The sequence below is a fragment of the Sceloporus occidentalis genome, unplaced genomic scaffold (assembly GCF_023333645.1).
Source record: "Sceloporus occidentalis isolate IW3139 unplaced genomic scaffold, rSceOcc1.0.p SCAF_3, whole genome shotgun sequence".
Taxonomy (NCBI): domain Eukaryota; kingdom Metazoa; phylum Chordata; class Lepidosauria; order Squamata; family Phrynosomatidae; genus Sceloporus; species Sceloporus occidentalis.
This window is the reverse complement of record NW_028316983.1, coordinates 79,179,797-79,206,086: the sequence shown is the minus strand read 5'-3', so window position 1 is coordinate 79,206,086 and position 26,290 is coordinate 79,179,797. Positions and strand designations below refer to the sequence as shown.

General features: G+C 38.5%; 1 protein-coding gene across 3 annotated transcripts in view; it reads left to right on the top strand.

Annotated features, from left to right (window-relative positions):
- Window positions 1-26,290, top strand: part of EPS15 (epidermal growth factor receptor pathway substrate 15) — a 73,815-nt gene that overhangs the window by 28,669 nt on the left and 18,856 nt on the right. For all 3 annotated transcript variants that reach the window (XM_089515122.1, XM_089515121.1, XM_089515123.1), the window contains 10 exons: window positions 877-1,077; window positions 1,178-1,323; window positions 2,502-2,658; window positions 4,940-5,025; window positions 12,304-12,376; window positions 15,615-15,776; window positions 18,571-18,768; window positions 21,350-21,547; window positions 23,813-23,893; window positions 24,392-24,482. In XM_089515122.1, coding sequence (XP_089371248.1) covers window positions 877-1,077; window positions 1,178-1,323; window positions 2,502-2,658; window positions 4,940-5,025; window positions 12,304-12,376; window positions 15,615-15,776; window positions 18,571-18,768; window positions 21,350-21,547; window positions 23,813-23,893; window positions 24,392-24,482 — 1,393 coding nt within the window. The remainder of the gene's footprint in view (window positions 1-876; window positions 1,078-1,177; window positions 1,324-2,501; window positions 2,659-4,939; window positions 5,026-12,303; window positions 12,377-15,614; window positions 15,777-18,570; window positions 18,769-21,349; window positions 21,548-23,812; window positions 23,894-24,391; window positions 24,483-26,290) is intronic.

The following is a 26,290-nucleotide window of genomic DNA, read 5'->3' as shown; positions in this document are numbered from 1 at the left end:
TTGCAAGCTTTCTGAAATGATTTCGCAGAATTCAGCACTTAGGCCCAGAATAGATGATTCAAATGCGCTGTGCTGGCGCTGGTTTTAGGGTTAGGACTGTGTGCCAACTGCATGGTTCCTAACCCTATTGACACAAACATGTAATACATAAAATTAAAGTACATTTTTCTTCAAAATTATTGTAGCAGTAGGCAAGAATTTGGCAAACTTTTCTGAAGGAGTATTTTTTAAAAACTTCTTTAAATCCAATCCTACCACTTTCTTCTTCTCTGTAACTCATAAGATAATGAAATCAACCAATAAGAGAACCAGTTTCCTTGCCGCTGAGGATATGTATTCTTACAGGCTCCCTCAATTTATGTATGAAATTTAGAAGGGATAAAACACAATAATTAAACTTTTACCTACTGTTAGTTATTAAACAGTAAAATTACTATTCTTTGTGACACAGAGAATATTTTTCAGATATAGTACAGTGTGCCCACACCATACGCGGCTTTCAGCTTACACTGAAGACGTGTGACAAATAAATGAATGGTGCGCTGCAAGCACAAGCCCCATTATATTCAGTGGGGCTCAAGCGCATGCGCTTTTTGCCTTACGTGGGGAGGGAGATCCAGAACAGATCCCCTGTGTAAGTTAATGGTTCATTGTATTTTATAACATTAATAGGCTCTCTGGATTGTATTTTTTTTACTGCATGAAGATGAAAGAGATCAGCTAGGTAGGAATATGTTAGTCACAAAGAATCTGGATTTGTAAGGTAATTGAGTTTCTAGCATCAGATGTTGTTGCAATAGACTTGGCATTGAACTTGCATAATAATAAATTAATAATGTGTCTTTCTTTTGTTTCTCTTGAAAAACTTTTGTTCAGGCCATGTTCTTGGTGTATTGTGCTCTTGAGAAAGAACCTGTGCCAATGTCCTTGCCTCCAGCATTGGTGCCACCTTCTAAAAGAAAAGGTGTGAATATCCCAGGTGCAGTACAGTTGGTGCCATCTTCAACATCCAGTAAAGATTCCCATCAGTCTATACCACCAGTAGGCCTCTTGCCATCCAAGGCACCATTAACACAGGTATACTTAGCAATTGGTAGCATTTTATTCTACTATAGTTATGAAATGTGATGGAAGTACATGTGATGGAAGTACAACCTATATATTGCTTTTTCCATAGTGGGTTGTATCACCTACAGACATGATAAAATACAATGAAATCTTTCTGAAAACTGACAAAGACGTGGATGGCTTTGTCTCTGGTGTGGAGGCTAGAGAATTATTCTTGAAGACAGGTCTACCATCTGCCATACTTGCACATATTTGGTAAGTTTTCTTTTCATTGTCATTTGTGGAAGATTGAAAACTTCCATTTTCTTAGTGTTGATGAAGAATAATTGGTAATTTTGATGTTCTGGACTTATGTAGAAAATATTATTGCAGTTATTACATATATTAAGGTAAAGTATAGTTATGTATGAGAGCCAGCATGGTGTAATGATTTGAGTGTTGGACTGTGACTTGGAGGGTTAGATTTCCCGCTCAGCAATGAAAACTCACTGTATGACCATGTGTGAGTCACACACTCTCAGCCCTAGAACACCGCATGATAGGTTTGCCTTAGCGTTGCCATAAATCAGAAATGACTTGAGGGCACACAGCAGCAACAGCAGTTATGTACGCAGTGTATAGATGGTATAAGGCAAAGCTCTGTAGGGAGGAATAAGAGAATGGAGTGTTGGGAATGTGCAATGATTGGTGGAATATCCAAGAAGATTTCAAAATAGCTAGTGTATTGGTCATGGATTGATTGTTGGATCTGTCAAGATTAGGAATTAGTTGGTGTCTGTTGTGCAGCAGTTAACCCAGGGTAGTGGTGTCCTGTGAGAATATAAAATTAATGTAATCTCTCACAGAAATCATGAAGGCATTTAGGAGGTCACCACAGCTGCTGGCCACATCTGTTGAGACAGGAGGAACTCCACACATTGGTGGCTGAGGATTGATTAGAACTTGTTAAGGAAGACAGTGTGTTTTAAATTGCAGCAGAAAACACTGCTATATCTTTCTATATCCATGTCCAACATAAAAAATAAAGAAGGAAATTATATTGTAAGAATCTCCTTGTTTCATTAGACCAAGGTCTGTCTAAATTCAGGATGCTTTTTCCAAACATGACTAGCCAGGTATCTCCCAGACTCAGATTTTCCAAGCAGAGCAGAAAGGGGATTGACTGTTGATATTTGAATGTCCATAGCATCTTCTGTTGTTTTATCTTTGCAATCCTGAAGGGATTGATGTATTTGTGAAACTATTTAACATAAAAATACTATGTGCACCATGATGCCAGTGCAGAAAGATGGTGGAAAAAGCCATAACAATACCAACTATAATGTCATTAATTATCTGAATTGGTGAAATTATGTAAATTTCAAGATATCAAGTGAAAATGATCCCTGGTGTATATGTGTGCTTTAAAGCCATCTTCTCCCTGGCTTTTACAGGGCTCTCTGTGACACAAAGGACTGTGGCAAACTTTCCAAGGAACAGTTCGCTTTGGCCTTCCATTTAATCAATCAGAAGCTGACAAAAGGCATTGATCCTCCTCAGGTGCTAACTGCAGAGATGATCCCTCCATCAGAGCGAGCCACTCTACAAAAGGTGATACTTTGGGTATTTGCAGGAGGATCAAAAGTACATGGACATACATAAAGAGCAGGTTTTAAAATATCTTGTGGCTGAGCAACATTAGAGTGCATGGTAATGTAGCACTGTGCTGCTTAACAGATACAGAATGAGTTCAGTACCATTTGCTCACTTTATTGGTAATTCCTCCTTCATCACATTGGCCAACCAAGCAGACACGTGAAGAAAAGCCTAAAGGAATTTGTTGAGAATAGAGACCTGTTTGGCCTTTATAATTAGAGAAATGCTCAACTTAATCTGACACTACTGTGTGCTCATAGCTGGGATGAATGAGATTTATTAAAATTATGAGGGGAATTTCCCCTAGGCTGTGAAGGCATGTGGCAGAACTACCCCAGTGTTATACTCAAGGGAAAAGGCCTCTTGCATGCTGGAGCCTCCTGCATATGCATAGAAACTACTGGCCAGGAGGTCCAGTCCCCCCTCCCCCCATATATATATATATATATATATACATACATACATACATACATACATGCATACATACATTTTTGTACTTTTTGGCATCATTGCAGTATCTTCATGTTAAGGAGTTGCATGATTCCTAACATTTTTGTGTTTACAATATACTATAATAATTTCAATTTGATTAATCATTGAATCTTACATTTGGTGGTTGTGTTGCTTATTTTTAAACAGTAAATACTAGGTGAACAACACATACATTAAATCACTTGTTTTAATTATCTCCTGGTTTTGTTGGCACTAGAAGGTTTCTTCTTGGTTGTGCTAAGCTATATTATCTCCAAAACAAACTGAACTTCTTGCCCAGAAATGGCACTTAAAGGGTTCTATTTTCTGTTTGAATTCAGTAATATCAAGTTTATTTTTTGCATTATTTGGGGGGGGGGAGCCTGCTTTTATATCTTGCTTTACTAATATTTTTTGTATGTTTGCTTTCCTCCTATGTCTTTCCTAGTTTGGACTATATTTTCCATTCTGCACCATTCTGCTTTACATCTTTATTATACTGTCAGTTTCTTAAATCTGCCATCTCAAGGTTAGAGATTCTTCACTTTTCCAATATTGACTGTTTAATAATGAGCATCTTACTCAGTCATGTTTTCTTTGAAACAGTAGCATGCTGCTTAATTTTCAGAGTAGTGCTATTTCTCATATAGCTGTTTTCATTCAAAGGTCTCTGCTCCATCTGAAAATTATATATAGAATGGTATGCTGGGTGTTTGACCTTAATACCTATATAAAGGAAACAGTACTAGAATTGTTTCATTTATAAGTACTGTATTTCTTTAAATCTCTCTTTGTTCTATATATGTGGCTATGGACTGAATATGCCATGATGCCTCAGAATTACACTTTTGACTTGTCATACAGTCTATGAAGTGTTAACACTGTAGAACAGGGGTTGGAATCATGTAGCCCTCCAGATGATGTTGGATAGCAGCTTCCATCAGGCCTAAATATCATTGCCAGTGGTGAAGAATGCTGGGGTTTGTAGTTCAGCAGCATCTGGAGGATTGTGTGATTCCTATGGCTGCTATAGAATAATGTAATTCATAAGTGGAGTGCATTCAGCACTAATCCACTGATAGTATTTTAGTAAAGTAGACCAGAGTTACACTGCTGATAGTTAAGGGAGGAAATATTCCAAACTTTATAAGGAATATAATGTAGACTATATTGAGGAGTTTAGCAGTGCTATAAATTCTGGTAGAGTAGAACTGTAGTTATAAAATTTTAAAATTGGTTTGAAATATTCTCAGTTGTACTTTGACAATTTCATTTTCTACTCACTGCTTTCTTTTGGAGCGACCCTTGTATCTGCTGTTTCATGAGCTGTATGTTATAAATTCAACTATGGAATATGAATACAGAACTCAGAACCATTTGCAAAATTCTAACTGACATAAATGCAACAATTATCAACAAAAGGTCATTACCACATAATGAATCATTATGAAAATTATGCAATATGTTATTTGGGCAATAGCTGCTGGTTCCATCCTTCAGCAGTATACACTGGGAGCATAAAGAGAACTAGCCATTGTAACCCCTATTTAGTACCAGATCTGAAAAGCTGGTAGGATCAAAGGAAGCACATGTAATTGTGAAATCTTTACATGTAATTACAGCACAAGTGCTTGTGAGCAAATCATGTCACCCTTGCCCTTTGCTAGGCACAGGAGGCCAGGTCAGCTGCTTGCGTCACTATATTTTGGGTTGGCAGTTTTGGTAAAGATCAGGGACAAATAATGTTTTCTTGTTTATCTTGCAGAACCTGCTGGGACCAAGTCCTGTAGCAGATTTTTCTGCAATCAAAGAGCTAGATACTTTAAGCAATGAAATAGTTGACCTACAGAGGTAAGAGAGCTTTAATAAAAATGTTTTTCAGAGTTTCTGTTTAATTGCAAGTAAATTTATTATTCCTGTATCTCACAGTTTAAAGAGAAAAGGAAAAGGTATCTATGAAAGCTGCTTCTTCAATTGCTCCCCAATCCCACCTCTTCAGCTGCTTTCAAGCTATTGTTCTGTTGGGTTCTACTGCTTAGCAACAGAGAGATGATATGTGTTTCCTCCCATCCTAATCCTGATCCTTCTCCTCAGGCCTTCTAGTCTTATTAAATCTGCCAGAGAATGGACTATCCATTATAAAAATTCTGACATTTTAAAATTCAAAGTAATTCATTACAGGATATGTTAATCAGGCATTCAACACATATTGACAGAAAAACCCAATGAGTTAATAACTAGTTAATTTGCTTGTTCATTTACAATTATTTCAAAGCTCTAGTCAAGATGCTGTGTAGCTTGCTTACTTTCATTTGAAGAAAACCAGAAAATGAAGCTGGGAACCCAGTTGACAAAAGTAAATGAATTTGTTGTCATGAGCTGGACCAAATGACTCATATAGTTTCCATTCTCTTACATTTAAATTATGCTGTCTGTTGTCCATAGTTGAAATTAAATAATTTCCAAGTTTGGACTTCATAAAAATGTATTATTGTTTGGAGTGCAACCAGAATTTATATCTGACTGTAACATAAACATAAAAATAGTAAGCACTGGCAAAAAATCATTTATAGAAATTGAATGATAAGAAAAAATAACTTAGAGGCACACTGCTATTTCTCACTGCCACTGAGTTCCTGATTCAGTAAAGAGTTGGGTGCAGAGTTAATCCCCATCAGTATTTGTTGAATGTAGAGGCTCCATGTATGTAAGACTTCTTTGTAGTAGTCCTCTCTCTGCTGAATATGGTTGTTCAACAACATAGGATCATGATTCTTAACTGTACCACAGGCCTTTCTGCACAGCTTCCTCTTTCTGATCTCTAATAGTTGACTGTCTTTTCATTAAGAGTGCTTGGATTATTTGGGACAAATTGCAGACAAAAGAATTCTCCTATATATGCTGAAAGACTGCTGTGTAGTACAATATAATTTAGCAGCCACAGTACTATACATCTCAAGATATCAACTGACATATCCACTCAAAACATACAGTGTCAGATACTGATGTCTTACTACTTCCTATACCCATTATACTTTGGTCAAACTGGGAGTGGAGGAAAATGCTTCTAAGGTGCAGGGATAACGGATATGGGTGTAGACAACATCATTCAAAAGAGATCATAAAGAAGGAGTAATATTTTAGGTAAAACAATATTTTAGATAATACAATATTTTATTAGCAAATGTTTGGAAATTCAGTTTGGGAAGGGGAAGAATGATTCTGGAATCTGTAGAGTGGGAGCCTTGCAGATATTTCCTCCTGTTAGTTCAGTAGGGATAGTGTCACTTGAAGCAGTTTTAAAATACTGTAATTGCTTTTTGTGTACAGGAAAGAGCCAGCTACAAAACAGTCCCTTCTAACCATCAACTTGATAATGTAATAAAAACAGTGGTATAAACCATTTCACATAATATGGTTATTTATATTTCATACTTAACTATCTTGTAGTCATACACAATTTCTTGCAAGATGACATAAGGTTGGGTTTGGCGGATGGGGGATGGCCCCCTCCCACTCTGTATATATCTGTAGGGGAGGTTGGGATGCTAATCAATATTACTCATTTTGAGTTTAGAGTCAGATTATTCTAATAGAAAAGGCTGAAAAGGCACTTTCATAAATCTAGCCCAAGAGATTAGAGGAGGGCAAAATTCTGTGATGATGTGGAGGATTTGGAACGTGTTCCTTACGTACACCACACAGCTAGAAAGGAGCAGTTCTACAAAAGCAAGTATGTAGCATGATGTTTCTCATGAAGAAAGTCTACAGTATGTTTTGAATGTATATTCTCCTCCCCATTTAAGAAGCATCTTATCTAGAGCTTGCTAAAACTGTGAAGCTGATCTTTTCACAAACTCCCAATAAATACAAACAAAGAAGTGTGAAGTAAGGTGGAGTGTGGCAGTAGTTGTAAAGGGGGAAATAAAGCATATTGAAGATGAAGAAATAGAGAAAAGATAAAATAAGGGAATGGAGATGTAAGAAGGCCAGTTAATGAAAAGGAAATGGAAATTCAAAATAAGATTTGTGAAATTTCAGTGATGAAAACCAAAGTCAGTCAGGTGGAAAATATAAAATTAGAGAAGGAATTTGTAGTAATCTTATTAGTAGTATTTCTAACTGCATCTGATTTGAAAGGTTAAGTTGTAAGAGACCCCTTCTACCATTTTTAATAAAGGTTCTCTCTACCTAAAGATACTAGATCTTGTCTGCTCTTGGAAGCTAGACAGAATCAGCCCTGGATAGTATTTGGATAGGAGACTACCTATAAATATTTCAGGTCCAAAACACACTGCAGAAATAATCCAGTTTGAAACTGTTTTAACTACCCAATGCTAGGAAATTCTGGGAAATGTTGTTTTGTGAGACATTTAGCCTTCTTTGTCAGAGAGCTCTGGTGCTACAATTAACTACAATTCCTAGGATTCCCCAGCACTGAGCCAGGGCAGTTAAAGCAGTCTCAAACTGGATTATTTATGCAGTGTGTTTTGGACCACAGAGGAAGGAATTGGCAAAACTACCTCTGAGTATTCCTTGCTTTAAAACCCTATGAAATTCATGGGGTCACTGTAAGCCAACAGGCAACTTGAAGGCACACACATTCACAAAACTTTTAATATTTTTGCAATTCACCAGATATGTGAATTTTATTCAGTTCTTAGAATTTCAGTATGTTTCCATAATATTCTTAGAAATTGCCATGAATTCTTATATAAGAACACAAGAGCCATGTTACATCAGACCAAAAGCCTATTTAGTTCAACATTCTCTTCACACTGTGGCCAGTCAGTTCCTTATGAAAAGCCCACTAGCAAGACATGATTGCAGATGTACACTCCATGTAAGCTCCATAGCACCTGGTTTACAAAATTATATTGTTTTGAAATATGTAGTATGTATTTGATTTTTAAATTATAAATCCAAAAGAAGAAGAAGAAGAACAGAGGGGGAATGGCTTAGTGTGTGAATAAGCAGTAAGTATTTTCATTAATCCAAGCCAAGCTTATTTCCAAAAACACATTTCCTTGAGGATATTTGTAGAATAGTTGTTCATACATAGCTAAAGCAATATGATATTGACCATTGAAAAATGGATGGTGAATTTTTACCTTTCAAGAACTGGTATATAAATTTTAAGCAACAGTAAAAGCACACATGATCCAGTCACATTGACCATTAGTTAAATTTCAGGTCTCATGCATGTATTTAAAAGTACGACTGCATCTAAAAATGTCCATTTTGTATTCTAATACAATATTAATGTGCTTGTACAGATTGAGTATTCAGAATTCTAAAATTTAAAGTACTCCAAAATCCAAAAGTTTTTTAGCTACAGCACAAGTGTTGTAACACGTACCTGTTTGTACATATTTGTGAGGCTGGAGAGCAGCATGACTGGAGAGAGGCCTGACGATCTGTGGAATGGTGATTATCCATGCCTGCCAACATTTCACAGATGTTCAGTCTCCAACCTCATTATGTCTCATTAAGTATATGCTGATACAGGTATTCCAAAATCTGAAAAAAAAAAGTCTGAAATACAGTATACTTCTGGTCCAAAGTATTTCCAATAAGGGATACTGAAACTATGACACCAACCAAAAAAAGAGGTAACCACTAAACATGAGCACATCATAGGCCATAATGATGTGTTATTTGTAATGTTACTCCAATTCTGGTGGTGATAGTCTCACTAGGTGATATCCTCACTAGAGGCCAGTAAATGCCCCCTCTTCATGAATTTATCCAGTCTCTAATTTGTGAAGTTGAATTTTTTTTTTTTTTTTGCCCTAATGCACACTACTATACACTTGCTTACTTTATGCTTGCTGTAAACAGCTTATCATGTTCCAGGTAAATTCTGTTGTGCTATAAAGTACAGGAAGATAATCTTCATGTTTAGTTTGCAAAATAACTAACATTTATGCCATGAGTACATTTTCTGATAGTAATATCTATATAATGGTTTGGTATTCCACTGTTTTGGTCAAGAACATTACTTTATTTAATTTAATAATAATAATAATAATAATAATAATAATAATAATAATAATAATAATCAGGAAGAGTGTTTCATGTATACAGAAGTGATTCCAGAATGGCGGAGAGAGATGGAGCTTGTAGACTTGGTATTGCAATAATGAAACCAGATTACTTTAGAATCATGTATGTGATGGCTTGTAAAAGTAAAATTATCTTGAGTGCAATATTCTGAAAATTCCCTTCCTTTCGAGTAAGATGATTTCTGCTATTCATTCTTTATTTCCCCTTTGGCTGATCATAAATAGTCACATTAATCTTTTATTCTATTTATGGTTGTAGTCTTTTGCCAAAGAAGTTAGTTCTCTTAAATATTTTGGCAAGAGAAAAATTCATTCATTTTATCCAATAATGGACTCAGGACCGGAACAGACCGGCAAAATATGCAGGCTTCCTGGTGGCTTGGGAACGTGATATTGCTTCTCAGCCTTTTAGCTAAGATCAAGTGGGAGTGTGGTGTATGGACAATGCATGCCCCAATGGCGCTCTTGCAGCATGACGTTTAGACGCTGCATGCCACAGGAGCTCCGAAAAGCCGCAGCAACAATGGAAAGGGCAGCTTTTTTTCTAACGCAAAAAGAACAGCATTTTGCTGCTTCTTTTGGGGCCAGCAAAACACCAGTTCGAGGTTGCAGCATATGGTTGCCATGGCCTCGATCCAGCAATCAAAGGGGCAGCCTCAAGCCTCCCCTTTAGGGCCGTCTGTTTCAGCCCTCAGTTAGCTGTCAAGGGTAATGAAATACTGTACATTAATTGCTACAAAGCTTAGGAGAGCGTGTAAGGATTTTTGAACCTCTTGTTAGTAGCTTTGGAGTAGACTGAGAAACTCAGACTCTGGAATATTAAGGAACAAAGAAAGCTGAAATTCATACATGTTTGGCCTGCTTCCAAATACGTGCTGGTTTTGTATTTTTCACCCTTGGTGTTAAGGACTACTCATTTTCTGAAAATATTGCTTAATGCTGGTGGGTTTTGAATGAGGAGATGTATCACAACAATGGTGCAAGTACATGGGTCCTTCATCTCTACTGGGATTTGGGTCCAGGACACACACACCCCATCGATAACAATGTGTGTGAATGTTCAAGTCCCATTGAATAGAATGGAATTGTAAAATGGTACCCCTTACATAAAATAGTAAAATCAGTTTGCTTTTTTGAATATATATGTGTTTTAAATATTTTCAAACCATAGATGACAGAATCTGTGGAAATGGCGGACTGATTATAATAAGAATGGCTTGAGTTCATCAAAATACCATTCTACAATTGAACAGTCTGTGAGATGTACACTGTACACAAAATGGAAACTACATAGTATTTGAGCTCTGTTGAAGTGGTCTGCACTGCATGGACACTTAGGCCAAAAAATATTTGTCCTTCTTTAAGATTCCTCAAGGTTTTATTTTTTTCTTGCATCTGACTAATGGACATGACCTGAATATTTCAAAATTTTCTGTCAAGATTAAACAGTAGTATTTCCTCCTGGATTGTAGAAATGAAAAGAGTGATACTCAATCAGTTTCATTATTTCTAAATTAATAACTGCTTGATCAAAAGTATTACCCTTGGGTAATCATAATTGTTCTCAGTCTTCATAGTCGTGGTCGTGAAACTAGGAATAGCCCACACAAGTGTATGCTTTCTTCTCCCTCTTTTGAATGAATAATCTTCAGAAAGTTAAAAATTTAACTACTCTTAAATGTTATACCAGCACTGATATTACTGTTTGTATATATATTAAGGTCATGTTCTTCTGATGGGCTTGGTGGAAGAGGCTGCTAGCAAGGCACAAGGACATGTACCTGGCTTTTTGGCTCTGGGGTGGGGTGGATAGGAGTGAAGAGAAAGATCCTTTAAAGGTGTTCTTGGAGAGTGGGAAAGACCCCTACAATTCTCAGAGAAGTTTATTATATTAATTATAAAAGTAGGGTTGTTAATTTTGTGCATATGGAAGATAATAACTCTACTTCCCAAAGGTGGGAGATCACAAAGCAGCATCCAGAAAGAGAGCTGTGCACGTGGAAGCCAATAACTCTGTTCTCCAGAAGCAGAGGATTACAAAACAGTGTCCAGAAAGGGACTTGTTTATATGGAAAAGTCAGCAGAGTTAATGTTCTTGAGTGTGGCTGTCCAGATGTTGTTAGACGGCACTTTCTCTCAGCTGTAGCCAACATAGCCAATGGAGTAGAAGGCTAGGAACTGCAGTCCAGCAGCATTGGGGGGGGGGGGGGCACACAGGTTATTCTCCTGTAGAATACAAAGATTCCTTTTATGGGCAGAAAATGTCTTCTCATGCTGTAGTGTGATCTGTGAAGGAAATGAAACTGCATCCAGTGTCTTATCGCACTGGTTATAGCTCATAAGACTTGTTGAGCATATAACATAGCATTCTGTAAATGGTTTGGCTGTCTTTTGTATAAAAGCATGCAAAGCTGTTTTGTTAGCTGTACTGCTCTAGTTTGTGGCTCGGTAGATTCAACTCAGGATCGAAACCTTCTGCAGATAACTGATTCCAGATGTATGCATCCAAAATGCTGGGGGAAATGCTTGCTGTGCTATTTAGGGTTTTTATGCTTATACAAACATGCTTATACAAATACTGTTAGAGTTTTAAGAGGGAGACATAGTAGGATGGCTCGTGGCCTACAATTACAAGATTTATACACACACACACACACACACACACACACACACACACATATATATATATATACACACATAGCAGTTCTGGTTCTAGGAGGGTTAAAGAGAAGGGAGCTGATGCAATCCCTCCCCCTTTTTACCAGACACTTGCTCCATAGCAACAGTGAGATCACTGAATACAGTATTTCATTGATTCTCGCTCTCCCCTCCTCAAGCTGGTATTTCCACCTATCCATGTTTGGGAGAGTGGCTCTCTTTTGTATTTTAATACTCGGCATATGCAAAACATTTATTTGGTACAAAAAGGGACCAAAAACAATCTCCTGTAAATTTAATGTTCTGTTATGCATTTAAAAGGAGATACTGGCTTAGGAGGCTGGATAACAGTACCTGGTGTAGTGGATGTTCTTAAATATTCTTGCATTGTTTGCTGGTCATCTAGGGAAAAGAAAAATGTGGAGCAGGATCTTAAGGAGAAAGAAGACACAATCAAACAGAGGACAAGTGAAGTTCAGGTAATTACTATCTGATCCGGTAATTGAAATGTCCTTTAGTAAGTACACTGCAAGGATTTATACAGAAGCTGATACAAGTATTATAATGCTTTAGGAACTGAAACTTGAGTATGAAAATGTAGCATTTTATTTAAGCTATGTGCTCATAGGGGGGAGCTGTTAGAATTTAAGCACCATGCAGCATAACACGTTAAGGTTTTGTTTGAGAAAGATAAGTGTCCGTACTTACTTACATATCCATTAGGCTGAATCCTGGTTCTAGTTTCTTAAGACATAAGGACCATTGACCTAATTGAAATTGCCCATGCATAAGTGATAATAGGATTGTACTGTATGCTTTTAAGGAATTGTTTGATACAAGTCATAGTGAGAATAAACCTTTTAGCATATAAAATTCTAACATACTGAGCAAAAGAAGCTTTAAAAGAAAATAAATCTGCCTGATTATGGCTTTCTCTGAAATTCATTTTTAGATGCAGCTTCTTCATTTTTTTTATCAACCTTTTTGTTAGCAACACTGCTGTTTTCTGATTGGGAAAAATGAAGCTGTATCTTGTACAAAGCTATTTCTTACTTAGTGAGCAGGTCTGCTGGTATGTGATAATAAAGGACTTTTTGTTAAGCAGAGGTATTTTCTTTAGTAAAATCTAATTTGTGGATTTTGTATTTTTTACATTAGATATGAAGTCTAAAATGGACCTAAAACTGCATCCCTAAAATATTTTTTCCCTTATAATGTGAGAATTTCATGTTTTCTATTTATTTCTGGAGGTTTATCTATAGAAAATGAATCCTAGGATTTAGAAGAAGAATGTGGAGATTAGGAGTGTGTTCCATTATTCATATAATATGTCAAACATGGTTTGATTTACATTTCATGTCACAAGTCACTATCCTTGAAGTCTTTTCTCTGTCCTATGTAGTTAAATTGTATGTTTCTCCATCAGAAGACTAAAACTGCAGTCATTCCCATGAACTTGTTGGAACTCAAAATGTGTAGGTTGGCAGTATAAACAGACCAAACCTGTTGTAGAACTGATATTTTATTTCACCCAGTCAGGCAAATGTTGTATATAATTGCTTTTCTACTGGTCTTTATGTACGAGCTGGGTTCCTTGCTTTATTTCTTCCAGTTGTAAGAATGATTTAAGGCAGGTGTGAGCATTATACAGCTTGTTGGCCACATTCACCCTCCAGGCCATTTTTGCCACACACATCCTGGTCATCAGTGCTGCTACTTCCACAATGGCTTCCTTGGCCACTGCCCAAATTCCAGGGGTATGCGCATGCCTCATTTCCCAGCAGAATTGTGTTTCCAGTGGGCTGTCAGGAGTGGAATGCTGTGAAAATGAGGTGTGTACTCCCAGTGCATTCTGTTCAACATATAACTGCATGGGTTTTGATATTGCCATGACAGAAGTAGCCTCAGGGCAGTGTAATCCCAAGTGGGATTCTTGGACCAAATAAAGGAGTTTGGGGAAATAAAGCTTCCCCATTCCTTATTCAAGTGAGAGCCTGGTGTTTTCAGTTAGGTTGTATGATAATAGACACAACCATTTTTCTCCCTCCATCTTTCCTTTTTGATTTTTTTTTTACAATGAGCTACCATCAGTGGTGGAGTTTCCTTCTTTAGAGGTTGTTAAACAGAGGCTGGATGGCTATCTCTTGGGGGTGCTTTGATTGTGTATTCCTGCATAGCAGGGAGTTGGTTGCCCTTGAGGTCCCTGCCAGCTCCATGACTCCATGATTCCATGATATACAAATAGAAAAGCAGTTGAGTTCAATTACTGAGAGAAAAGCAGTGTATCAATACATATTTTAATATTTTAATGACCTAGCTTATTTTTATAATAAAAGATTAAGTATAAAAATAAATTGTACAATGAACTTCTCTGAAATAGCCTTTTGTAGGTGACACAAAGTTCATTGACTTAGGGGCGAAATAGACAGGCAGAAGGGGTGGCTTGAAGCTGCCCCTTCCAAAGACAGATTGGGGCTGTGGGGAACACACATCACGGCCCCAATCTGCCTTTTCCTTGGCTGAAAAAGGAGTGGCAAAGATCTGCTCCTTTTCCGGCTGCCAATAAGCTGTTTTTTATGCCCTGCAGTGTCTTAATGCCGGCTGCAAGGTGCTCTGGTGGTGTGCAGTGTATAAACACCATGCTTTTGGAGCATCTTGGAGCCACCCACATGTAAACATCTGGGCAGCTTCAAAACATCTTGAGGGCATGCAGCGTGCCCCCAAACCACTGGGAAGCTGACTTTTAGAGCCAGTCTGTTCTGGCTCTTAGCTAAACTATTTGGTATTACATCTGAATTATGATATGATTATGGAAACTACCTGATGGCCCAGACTCTCTAGACTGCTATTTTTTGGGAACAAAATAATAAATTGCTACTCTAGTCATTTTTTAAATAGATTGCATGATTTGATATAAAAAACAAAACAAAAACATTTATGAAAACCAAACCACTTTTAGGCTTGTGTTTTGCTGTGTAGATAATCCATGCAACCCCTCTTGGGTACCTGTTACAGAAACTTGGACCTATTGCAGTTGGCCATCCCACCTAAAATAAAAACATAAATATCCTTTGAAATCCAGCCCTATGAGTAAGATCCTGCATGTTAATCAAAGTTAATCATTGATGGTCGTTGAGTTCCTCCTAAGGAACATTTCAGTTATCTCTGGTACCTTTTGGAGAAATCTGTTACAATTCATAATAAGAATTTATAAGACCTCCTATCATGCTATGATGAATTGCAGACTTTCCTCTCACTATTTATCTGTTTTTACTGGAGCCCATATATGGAACCAAATCTAAAAGGCATGTTTTCCCCCACACACCATCGCACTTTCCCCTTTTGTGCCAGATTTGTCAATCTAGACCTTCTATTTGCAGAAATCCAGTGACCAGTAACATTCCACTTAAGAAAGTGCTAAGGATATCAACAGCTGTTCAGAAGTTTAATTTCTTATTTTGGTCATTCTGATTGTCCTATAAATTTAATCAGCCTCTTTTTTCCATATTACCTGCTGTCATCTTTTTGGATTTTCAGCTTTCCTTTTTACCGTCTTGAATTTTTTTTCTTGCCTTTTCAATGTTCTGCTCACATCATAAGGTTTAAATCCCCCATGTACATGTCTATGTACTTTTCATTAGAAAGGAATTCATTAAAATGCTTGCATTTTGATTTTTTTTTTTAAAAAAACACCACCACCACCACCACTATAAACAGGATCTTCAGGATGAAGTAAAGCGGGAGAGCAATAATTTGCAGAAGCTATTGGCTCAGAAACAGGAAGCAGAAGAAATCCTTAATGGTCTTGATGAGGAAAAAGCCAAGCTGGAAGAGCAGCTTAACACCATCCGGCAGAAATCTGCTGAAGAGGCTGATTTGGTAGGCCTTGGCACCTTATTTGCTCATTTTGTGCATCTGTTCCCTGGAAGCATAGTTGTATATTCTATATTAGGAAAAGTAACATACTAAAATAGGAATATGTAATTAATATCAGATTGTGTGAAGAATTAGTTGCTGAAGATTAGCAAGATTTATTTTAAATAAGCTATTTAAGGAATGAAATGAATGAATATAAGCCTTTCCAAATCATAAAGAAGAAATCTTGCTACAATTGTGACTTTGCTCTTGTCACATGGGTCTCTATGCCATGAGTGGAAACCATGCAGTTCTTCAGTTGTTCTTGAATCCCTCTCAGCATTTTTCATCCAGTGGCTATGGTGGCCAGGACTCTTGGAAATTGCATTCCAGCAAAATCTGGAGGACCTCCCTAGTCTGTGATATTCCCAGAATTAATTTCATTGTTATGTTTTCTGCATACATTTTGACTTCTCATGGGAACTCTATTAAAATCTTTCCATTGTATTTATTGTGATAATCTACTCAAACTAGTGTGTTTGAAGTGTATTTAGGATTGAATGGCTCTAGTCTTAGATGGCTCTTATGTTTTTGATTCTTAAATTGAAGAAATAACTTTTTTTATTTATCTACAAAAAGAAAAAAATGTCTTGCTGTAGTTAAATTATTAGCTGTAGTAATTTTAAATCTAATAATCTGCAGGATTGCAAAGTTATTATATTAGTTCAGTTATAATATTTTATATTGTGAGCAAGCAATGGTTTGCCACAGTGGGTGGAAAATGGCTTTTTAAAAATAGTTTGCTCCCATTTTTTGTTATAATGCTGAGAAATTATCAAGTATATCAGTATTTGTTACAGTGTATTAAAAGGTAACTTACAGTTAGCCCTTCCCTTACGTGGGGATCCGTTCTGGACCCTGCCATGTAAGGGAAAAACCACATAAACTCAAGCCCCATTAGAAACAATGGGGCTTGTTCCTGTGGTGTGCACCTGGCGTGTTGCTGCGGCGCACGCCCCATTGTTTCTTCCGGGGCGCAGGAGAAGTCTTTCCAGCACGGTTTCCAGCATATGCTGGAAGTCGCGTATAGCGCACCCGCATATGACGCAGATGCGCTGTATTGTATTGCTTGGGGGAGGGGTTTCATTGTTTGTTTGTTTGTTTGAGGAGCACTTTAGGATTGATGAGAGAATTGCATAAAATCTGAAAATTTCCAGTCATCTTAAAATACCCTTTATAGGTAACTAGAAACTATTACTTGTTTTGCCACTTGTCATGTTATTTTTGAAACGTAGATTCAATATTCCCTTGGGAAAGAGGGATTCGTTGATACAGGCCTATATATCACTTGTAACTTGTTACTTCCAAATTTTGGTTTGCTATTACATCTGAGGTGGGCAAACCAGTGTCTATACCAACAAGGACAGATGAAAAGATGTCACAGTGCCCCAAAAATGAACAAAGGTTTGCACAACAGTCCCTTCTACCAAACTTTGTCTTTGCAGATAAGGGACACTGTATCTGGGCCAATTGGCTAATATGAGATGGTTGGGAATAGTTTTTGTCTTCTAAATACAGCTTCCTTTTCTTAAGCACGCAGTAAAATCATAAACTAGCAGTAGGCAACCTGAACCCAACATGACTCATGATTGTGACTTTTAAGATTTGTAGTCCAGCACATCTTGCCTACCCCTTGTCACATAAGTAAAAATCATTTGTTGTGTGCTTCAAGTAGTTTCTGATTTATAGGTCCAAAACACACCGCAGAAATAATCCAATATGAGACCACTTTAACTACCCTGCCTCAGTGCTAAGGAATTCTGGGAACTGTAGTTTTGTGAGACTTCTCTGTCAGAGAGCTCTTGTGCCACAATAAACTACAATTCCTAGGATTTCCTAGCACTGAGCCAGGGTAGTTAAAGCATTCTCAAACTGGATTATTTCTGCAGTGTGTTTAGGACCATAGTGAACTCTGACTGGGTTTTCTTGGCAAGATTTGTTCAGAGGGGTTTGTATTTGCCCTTCTGAGGCTGAGAGAATGGGATTTGCCCAAGGTCACCTATTGGACTTCCATGGCCAAGCATGGATTTGAATCCTCGTCTCCAGAGTTATAATAAATAAATAAATAAATCTTTTGTTTTTATCCCACTTTTCTGTGACGAGACAATCAAAGCGTCTCACAACACATTAAAACATCCACATTCAACATTATGTCCCAAATTTCCCCCCTTAAAACAGGATTAAACATGATACAATTAAAATTGGACATTAAAATATCTATTAATAACACAATAAAAAAATATAGCGAGGACAGAGCGGTAGGCTAATACATGATGTGAAGTGCAATCATTCTGTGGCTGGACACTTTTATTCAGGAAAGACCTGCCAGAAGAGATCCGTCTTGACAGCTTTTTTAAAGCTGTCTACGCTGGCAATTTGATGGATCTCGTCCGGCAGGCTGTTCCATAGTCTGGGAGCAATTACAGAGAAGGCCCTCTGGGAAGTAGCAGTTAACCTGGTTTTTAAAGGCTACTATAAATTCCTCCTCAAGGACCTGAGTGTGCGGGGCGGATTATAGAGTTGTAGTAAAATGCTCAAACCACTACACTATGCTTGTTCTCTTATAGACAAATCTTTATTCAAAGGCAAATATCCTGCAGTAAAAGGCAATTTTCCAGTGACGCTACTGCTTGGAAGACTGCAATGAAATATGTTTCACATATTTGGCTATATGCTTCTTTTTGTAGTTTTTTTTTTAAATGTGGGAGTGGGGAACATTTTTGTGCAGTACTTACATGTTTCAACTTTGGCTCTGCAGATTGCATCATTAAAGGCAGAAATAACTGATCAAGAATCCAAAATCTCAACATGTAAAGATGATTTAAATAAAGCCCAAGAGGAGCTTAACAGGCTTCAGCAGGAAACAGCAGAACTAGAGAAGTGTGTGGAGGCAGGAAAATCTCAGCTCGAACCTCTTCAGCAGGATCTTCAAGATTCACAACAAGAAATTACTTCAGTAAGAACTTCTCTAAAAGATAATTAATTTTTCTCAGTATCCTTTCCTTTTTTTTTTAAAAAAAAATCAATTGTTTTGATTCCCTCACTTGCCATATCTTGCCTCTGCTGTGTTGAGAATAACTGATTTTAAAGCTGTAGAATTCAAAGATATAGCTGTGTTCGTCTGTAGAATCAGTATGTAGAAAGATCTTGTAGCACCTTTGAGACTAACTGAAAGAGAAGTTGGCAGCATGAGCTTCCATAGACTCCAAATGCATCCGAGGAAGTAGACCTTAGTCTATGGAAGTTCATGCTGCCAACCTCTTTATTTCAGTTAGTTGCAAAGGTGCTACAAGATTTCTCCACATACTGATTTTAAAGCTGATATGTTGCTCAGTAAGTACGAATATATGGGGGAGCTAAATTATTATTGTATTAGTTTTTTAAATTTAAAAATGTTTAAATTGTAAATTAAAATTCCCTGAAATGGGGTCCTGGATCCATGTGATACACAATGCCCAGGATAGGGGCCAGCTTTGATGGCCTCCACAGAGGGAGACTGGAGGCCTCCATGTCAGGCACACAGAGCACTAGGTCGCTGTGCATGGTGGTTGGAGTCAGAGGTGTTATAAGGCCGCCATATGCACCTTTCTTTGCAGAGCTTCACAGCTCACCCTCCTGCCCTCAGTGCAGTGAGTTTTGCTGGTTGTTTTGGGGCTGGTTATGAAATTTCTCCTCCCTATTAACTTTTACTTTTATTTTTGCCTGCACCCCACAGTTTCTGGGGGACTTGGACAATTGCCTGTGGGTGATGTTGATAAACAGGCTTTCATGTGGCAGGTAGCAGTGGGAGATTATAAGGGTTTTGGTGTACCTCTTGGTACCCTTTTGATATAGGGCAGGGCTTGGCTCCAGAACTGTCTATGTACCGTATATACTCATGTATAAGTCAACCTCATGTATAAGTCGAGGGCAGTTTTTGGATCTAAAAATCATGGATTTTGATATGACCCGTGGATAAGTTGAGGGGCAAACACTGGAGGATGTTACATAAGATCTAAAGGGGGGAGAGGGGGACAAAGCACCACTTCCCTCCCTATATCTCACTCTCTGGACCTCTCCCAAGCATCAGTCTCAGCATGGAAAAGGTCAAACAAACCTCAGCATGCGCATGCACACACACACACTCTTCCCCTTACTAGAAGCATCTCCAAGGCTCATGGCTTGTGAAAAGGAGGACTGACCCCACTGTCTCTCTGCTTGTCACCCCCAGGACTCCAAGGTTCATGGCTTGCAGAAATAATGGAGGACAAAGCATTCTCTCTCTCTCTGCCTTTCACCCCCCAAGACCCCCCAGGCCAATAGCTTGCAGAAATGGAGGACAAAGCATTCTCTCTGTCTCTGCCTTTCACCCCGCAAGACCCCCCAGTCCCATAGCTTGCAGAAATGGAGGATAAAGCATTCTCTCTCTCTACCTTTCACCCCCCCAAGACGCCCCAGGCCTATAGCTTGCAGAAATGGAGGACAAAGCATTCTCTCTCTCTGCCTTTCACCCCCAGGATTTCCAGGCAAAACGGGGTACAAGCCTGGGCATACTTTCTGTATGTTCCTTTCCTCAGCAAGTCAGCAGCAGCTTCTTAGGTCTGGCTGCGCGGGAAAGCAGAGAGGGAAACACACACACACACACACACACACACACACACAGAGGGGGAGAGGAGGAAATGAGAGCTGGTGCCAGGGCTTCAAACAGGGAGCCGTTACAAGGCTACAGAGGAAGGTGGGCACTTCTTTTTTCACAAATTTTTTTAGCATTAACTCATTGACCCTTCCATAAGTCTACCCAGGATTTTGGAGTTCATTTTGGGGCATAAATTTTTCGACTTATAGTTGAGTATATACGGTAGGTCCTGGGACCTCAGGATGGGGGAAAAGTCTGCCACTGAGATGGGTTTGCTTTAATTTGTAAAGTCCTGGGACTTTGGTGGCAGTGACCTGGGCTGCCTTCAAGTTGATGACTGACCAGGGAGCAGCCCAGTTACTGGTTTGTCCCCAGGGATCAGGAGTTTTGCCCAGGGAAGGCTGAGGAGGTAGTGAAGAAGTCACAGCTGGCCTCAGCTGAACCCTTATCAGATTGCTCTCCCCTCTTGCTCCTTCCAGGTTCATCACACATAAATAATTTTAGTAATTCATTAATTCTGAGTATGAAACAAATTGTGCACTGAACCATCAGAAAGCAAAGGCATCACAGTCTGAACCACCCATATGGAACAATTTTGGATTTTGGAATACATAGGATTTTGGAGTTCTGGATAAGGGAGACTGAACCTGTACATATAAAGAATATATTTATTGAGATTTTGGGGAGAGTAAAAGATTTTGGAAAGAAAAGGGAGCAGATTGGGGTGGAAATATTTGTAAGAGACTTGGGAAATTTGCATAGACATCTAGTTTTCTCTCACATTTTTTGTCCTGAAGTGGAATTGAAGAACTAAATCCTGAAAATTGACATGTATAATCTAAATATATTGACAGGGTTATAATATTGTGCATGCTATTTTTATTCTCTTCTGTGCTGTTAGTCTCTTTATTTTTCTTCACAGATGCAAGCAAAACTCTTTGAACTCAAAGAGTTAGAAAACAGCCAGTTGAGTTGGAAATTTCAGCAACACAACACACTACTTAATGGGAATGCAGATCATTGTAGCCTCAGCAACAGCAGCAGTGAAACTGCTAACTTTAATGAGAATGCTGAAAGAGAGAATTCAGCTGATGCTGAACAAATAGATCATGACTCTCCTGTAAGTAGTGATGGACATATCCAACTTTAATTAAACAGTTGGAATAATTCAAGCTTCAGATTTTGTGAAGACAGCAAACCCATCCTTCCAATAAAGTCAGCATTTACTTCATTGAGATGTATTTATGGATTGTTGCATTTGTTAGCTCCTTTGGTCATTTGCTGCCTATAACCAACTGATTCTTACAGATGTCAGGGAGGACTGAATGTGCCAGCTTAAGTTTTTCTCTTGTTTTCATATTAGCAGTATTAAGCATAGTATCTAGTGAGGAGGCATGGTATTTTGGTCGTAGGGCCGAAACAGATGGCCGTATAGGGGCGGCTTGATGCTGCCCCTTTGGCCGCTGGATCAGGGCTGTGGAAACTGCATGCCATGGCTCCTATCCGGCTTTTTTCCAGTGCAAAAACAAGTGGCAAAATGTTGCTCCTTTTGTGCTGGAAAAAGGCGCCCTTTATGCCACAGCTTTTTGGTGCTCCTGCGGCATGTGGTGTCTATATGCCATACTGCTAGAGCACTGAAAAGCTTCCGCAGTGTAAACAGCCAGCTGGCTTCTTGGCGGCTTCCTGCCTTGGGGTCGTGTGTACACCATTGTCCCAAGCCACTGGGAGACCGGCCGTTTTTGCAGGTCTGTTCCAGCCCATAGACTCCTACCCATTTGTTCAGAATTTCCATTCTTTTAAGTTATTTGTGTGTAGAGGAGAGGGAGGGTGTTTCTTTGGCCCTTAGAAGCAAAGTTAGTTATGTTTTACATTCATGTTCGCAGGCTTAAGAACCAAAATAACAAAACTTGTAAAATGTCTTGGATTTTTTTTGAGGGCAGGCACAAGTTTTTATCACTTGTTTATAGTGCTGGTCCACATCTAAATACATCATATCAAATAATGGAGAGTGTCTGTGACCTTTGTGACAATGTTATACTGTTATTAAAATATAGAGATTCTCTCTGTCTCCTGATATTAATTGTACAAAAATTGCACACACTCTGCTGCTAGAAAAATAAAAGCTAACTCTGCACAGAGTACTCTAGGTTTGCTTTTGTGTTTTATTGCTCCTCTTAGCTGTTAGTACAGTCAGCCCTCCTTATCCACAGATTCAAGCATCCCCAGCTTGGAAATATTTTTAAAAAAGTATAAATTCCAAATACTAAACCTTGATTTTGCCATTTTATATAAAGGACACCATTTTACTATGCCATTGTATTTAATGGGGCTTGAACATCCATGGATTTTACTATTCATGGGGGTTTCTGGAACCAAACGCTAGCAGATAACAAGGACTCGCTGTAATGTACAAGCTATTCCTTTTAAGCTTTATTTTTTAATGTTGATTAAATGAGTATGGGATGTGGTGGTTCAGGGGTTAAGATGCTGACTCAGACAGTTGCAAGATTGGCAGGTCAGCAGTTCGAAGTCCAAGTGCCACGTGATGGAGTGAGCTCCCATCACGAGTCCCAGCTTCTGCCACCCTAGCAATTCAAAAGCATGTAAAAATGCAAGTAGATAAGGTACCACTTCAATAGAAAGGTAACAGTGTTCTCTGCAGTCATGCTAGCTACATGATCACAGAGTTGTCTTTGATAACACTAGCAGTGGCTTAGCAGTGGAGATGAGTGCCGCTCCGTACACACAATTTAACAGCCTTGTCAAAGGGGAAACCTTTATCATTTAAAAAAATACTGTTGATGTAGTAAGTGAACATGTACCATACTGTGAATAGTATCATTGACTGTGATTCTAGATCAGCTGCTTAGCTATGTGACTACCTTACTTATGCATCTAAGTAAAGCTCCCCAATCCAACTGCCCTATCCAGGTTTATTGGGTGACAGCCACTGCAGGGAATAGGTCTGTTCTCCTGTTGACTGGGATGCAGTTGACTAATGTTTCCAACTCCCCTGTTGCCATTAATCTTCTGTGCGACAGTCAGAAGGATCCTTGTCATAATTCCCCCTTGCAGTGATGATCGCTTATGGAAAGGGGTCGGAAACTTCAGTCTGCTGCTTTCCAGTTGACAAGAGAACATACCCCTATTGCTTGTAAATCTGAACTGGGGGGCTTTCGCAATTCCTAGGTATGTAGGGATCTATAGAATAGGAACCAGTTAGGAATATGTAACTTCTAACTGCTGTCTTAAAATGCATTCCTAACTGCAGTCATAAATTTCAGACATTATTTTTAGTACACAAATTTCTTGAGTCTGTAAGTTGTTGAATATCATGATCTGGAAAGGATCTTCACATATGTGGTTTTAATTTCCCTCCCCAAAGGCCAGGAGCAGTCCAGAAACAACATATGTAAAAGGAGAAGAAGAAATGAAAGAGGCCTTGCCACCAGACGTTATTAAAAAAGTGGGTTTGAACATTATTTTAAAACATAGATCTTCAAAAGCGATGGAATAGTATATATATATGTGTGTGTGTCTTAATTCTACAGGGGTGGAAAGAGAATAAGAAACATGCAAAGAAATGTAGTGCTTGCCTTGGATTAACCCTTGTGAATGGAAGAAGGAAGATTTTGCCATTTCCCCACTTCCTCTTGCAGCCACCCTGCATCCTTTCATGCTTTTCTCAAATGTCCTTTAGCACTGCAGAGCAGAATTTTAGATTAATGGGGGCAGACAAAATCATTACTACCTCCCAGAGTCCATGAATGGGAGGTTATCTTGAGTGGAAATCCAGTCTATTTTACTGGTTATCTGCTTCTAGTGGCTTGGTTAATATTTGGGAAATTGTGTCCTTTTCATCTTGGGCTCCATATTCAAAATGGGAGCCATGATGGGTTTAACATGATGAATGAAAATATGTATATTGCAAACCAAAAAAAAATGTTTTTTTGTTCCGCCCTAGGAAGATCCTTTTGATGAAGAATCCCAGCAGCTTTCTGAACAGATTGCAGGATCCAATTTAGACTTCTTTGAATCTGACCCCTTTGTTGGAAGTAAGTAATTTCTCCTTCAGCAATTTACTAAAAACAGTTAAGGATGATGAAATGGAATGCCACAAGCTGAACCATTATATAGTACAAATCAGGATTCCAAAATACTTTGGAACTGATCTAAAAGAAGGGCGAGCAACATCTATAGTTTTAGGAGCCATTTCTCCCTCTGAAACCTTTAACAAGCTTTACTTTTCCACTGCTGCTTAAAGAAGAAATATGTGCCACATACACTTTCTGCCTCTGGAGCACAGATTTACTTATAAGCAAAGGGACTGGAGAGTGTATAACTTGTTGTGAAAAAAAACGGCCCTTTTAAAGGAATAGAGCATATTTTTACTGCCAATTTTTATGGCAAAACCAGTGATGGGACTCATGTGGTAAACTGTATATTCCCGAACATTTGTCTAATGACATAGTTTTCATATTAAAAAGTTAATTCATGTTCATATTGTTTCATAGCAAGTTTCTCTGAGTAGTTTACAATAAAATAGTGTAATGTACAAAAATTAGGAGTGGAAAAACTTCAGCTAAGCATCTAATTCTATCACCACTCTGTTTGCAGGCGTAGGGTGCTACTTCTGCCAAAAGCTCACTGGCAAAGAAACCTTCTTAACTGTTATTTCTGTTTTAGCTCCACTTTGCACAACTTGTTACCACCCAGATGTAAATTACAACTCCAATCATCCCCAAGCCAAGCTGGCTGGGCATAATGGGACTTGTAGTCTAACACCTCTGCAAAATACTCCATTGAGAAAGACTGCTTTTAGCCCCTATTTGTTTTTGTTTGAAGTCTTCAGAATAGATGTTGAGGCGGAATCTTCCTGACAGTTAGGGCTGTTCGATAGTGGAACAGACTCCTTCGGAGTGTAATGGAGTCTCCTTCCCTGGAGGTCTTTAAACAGAGGCTGGATGGACATCTGTCGGGGATGCTTTGATTGAGATTTCCTGCATGGCAGGGGGGTTGAACTGGATGGCCCTTGTGGTCTCTTCCAACTCTATGATTCCATGATTCTAGATTAAAAGGTTTCATGACGTTTCATGTGCACCACTGAATGGACATTGGGGGAGGGTGTGACAAACTGAACCTTTCCGTACTGACAGTGTATCATAGAAAAAATGCCTTGTTTTGCCTTTCAAAATTGGTATGTGCATGATCAGTAGAACACTGTGTTCAGGAAGGCAGATAGCTGTGGTACCAAGAACCTTGCCAGTAGCTACCATGCAGTGATGCATCATTTGGATATTTTGTACTAAAATTATTTTTGTTAAATGTTAACACACTTGAATAGCATTCTTCCAAGGCAATTCTTGCTTTATAAGAACAGTTTTGGCAAATTGATGTGGAACTGACCTTATGTTGCATGCCAGTGTATAACAAAGGACTCAGGTACATTAAAAAGGTGTGTATATTCAAACTGCAACATAAAGATCCTCTGGAAAACCATGCCATACCTTCTCCCCCACACCACACCTGAACTATTAATTTTCTTCACCTCTGAAGCCTCTTAACATTTAAAAATCAGAACATGGTGCATTATTCCAAACATTATAATGGAGTGCTGTATATAGGTTTGCATTGTGGAATTACAAAATAGTCCTGCAGAGCTATGTAGGTTAGCCACAGAACCTTGGATAACAGATAGCAATGCTTAACAGATTTACCTGCCTTTCCTCCACATAAAAGAAAGGACAAACACTTCTACTTATACCTTTGGTTTGGCACTCTGGTGAAAAGACTGTCCATTTTTTCAGACTCGTATTGCGCCCACCATTAGGATTGTAAATGGAGTTTGTGAAAAAGTATATTT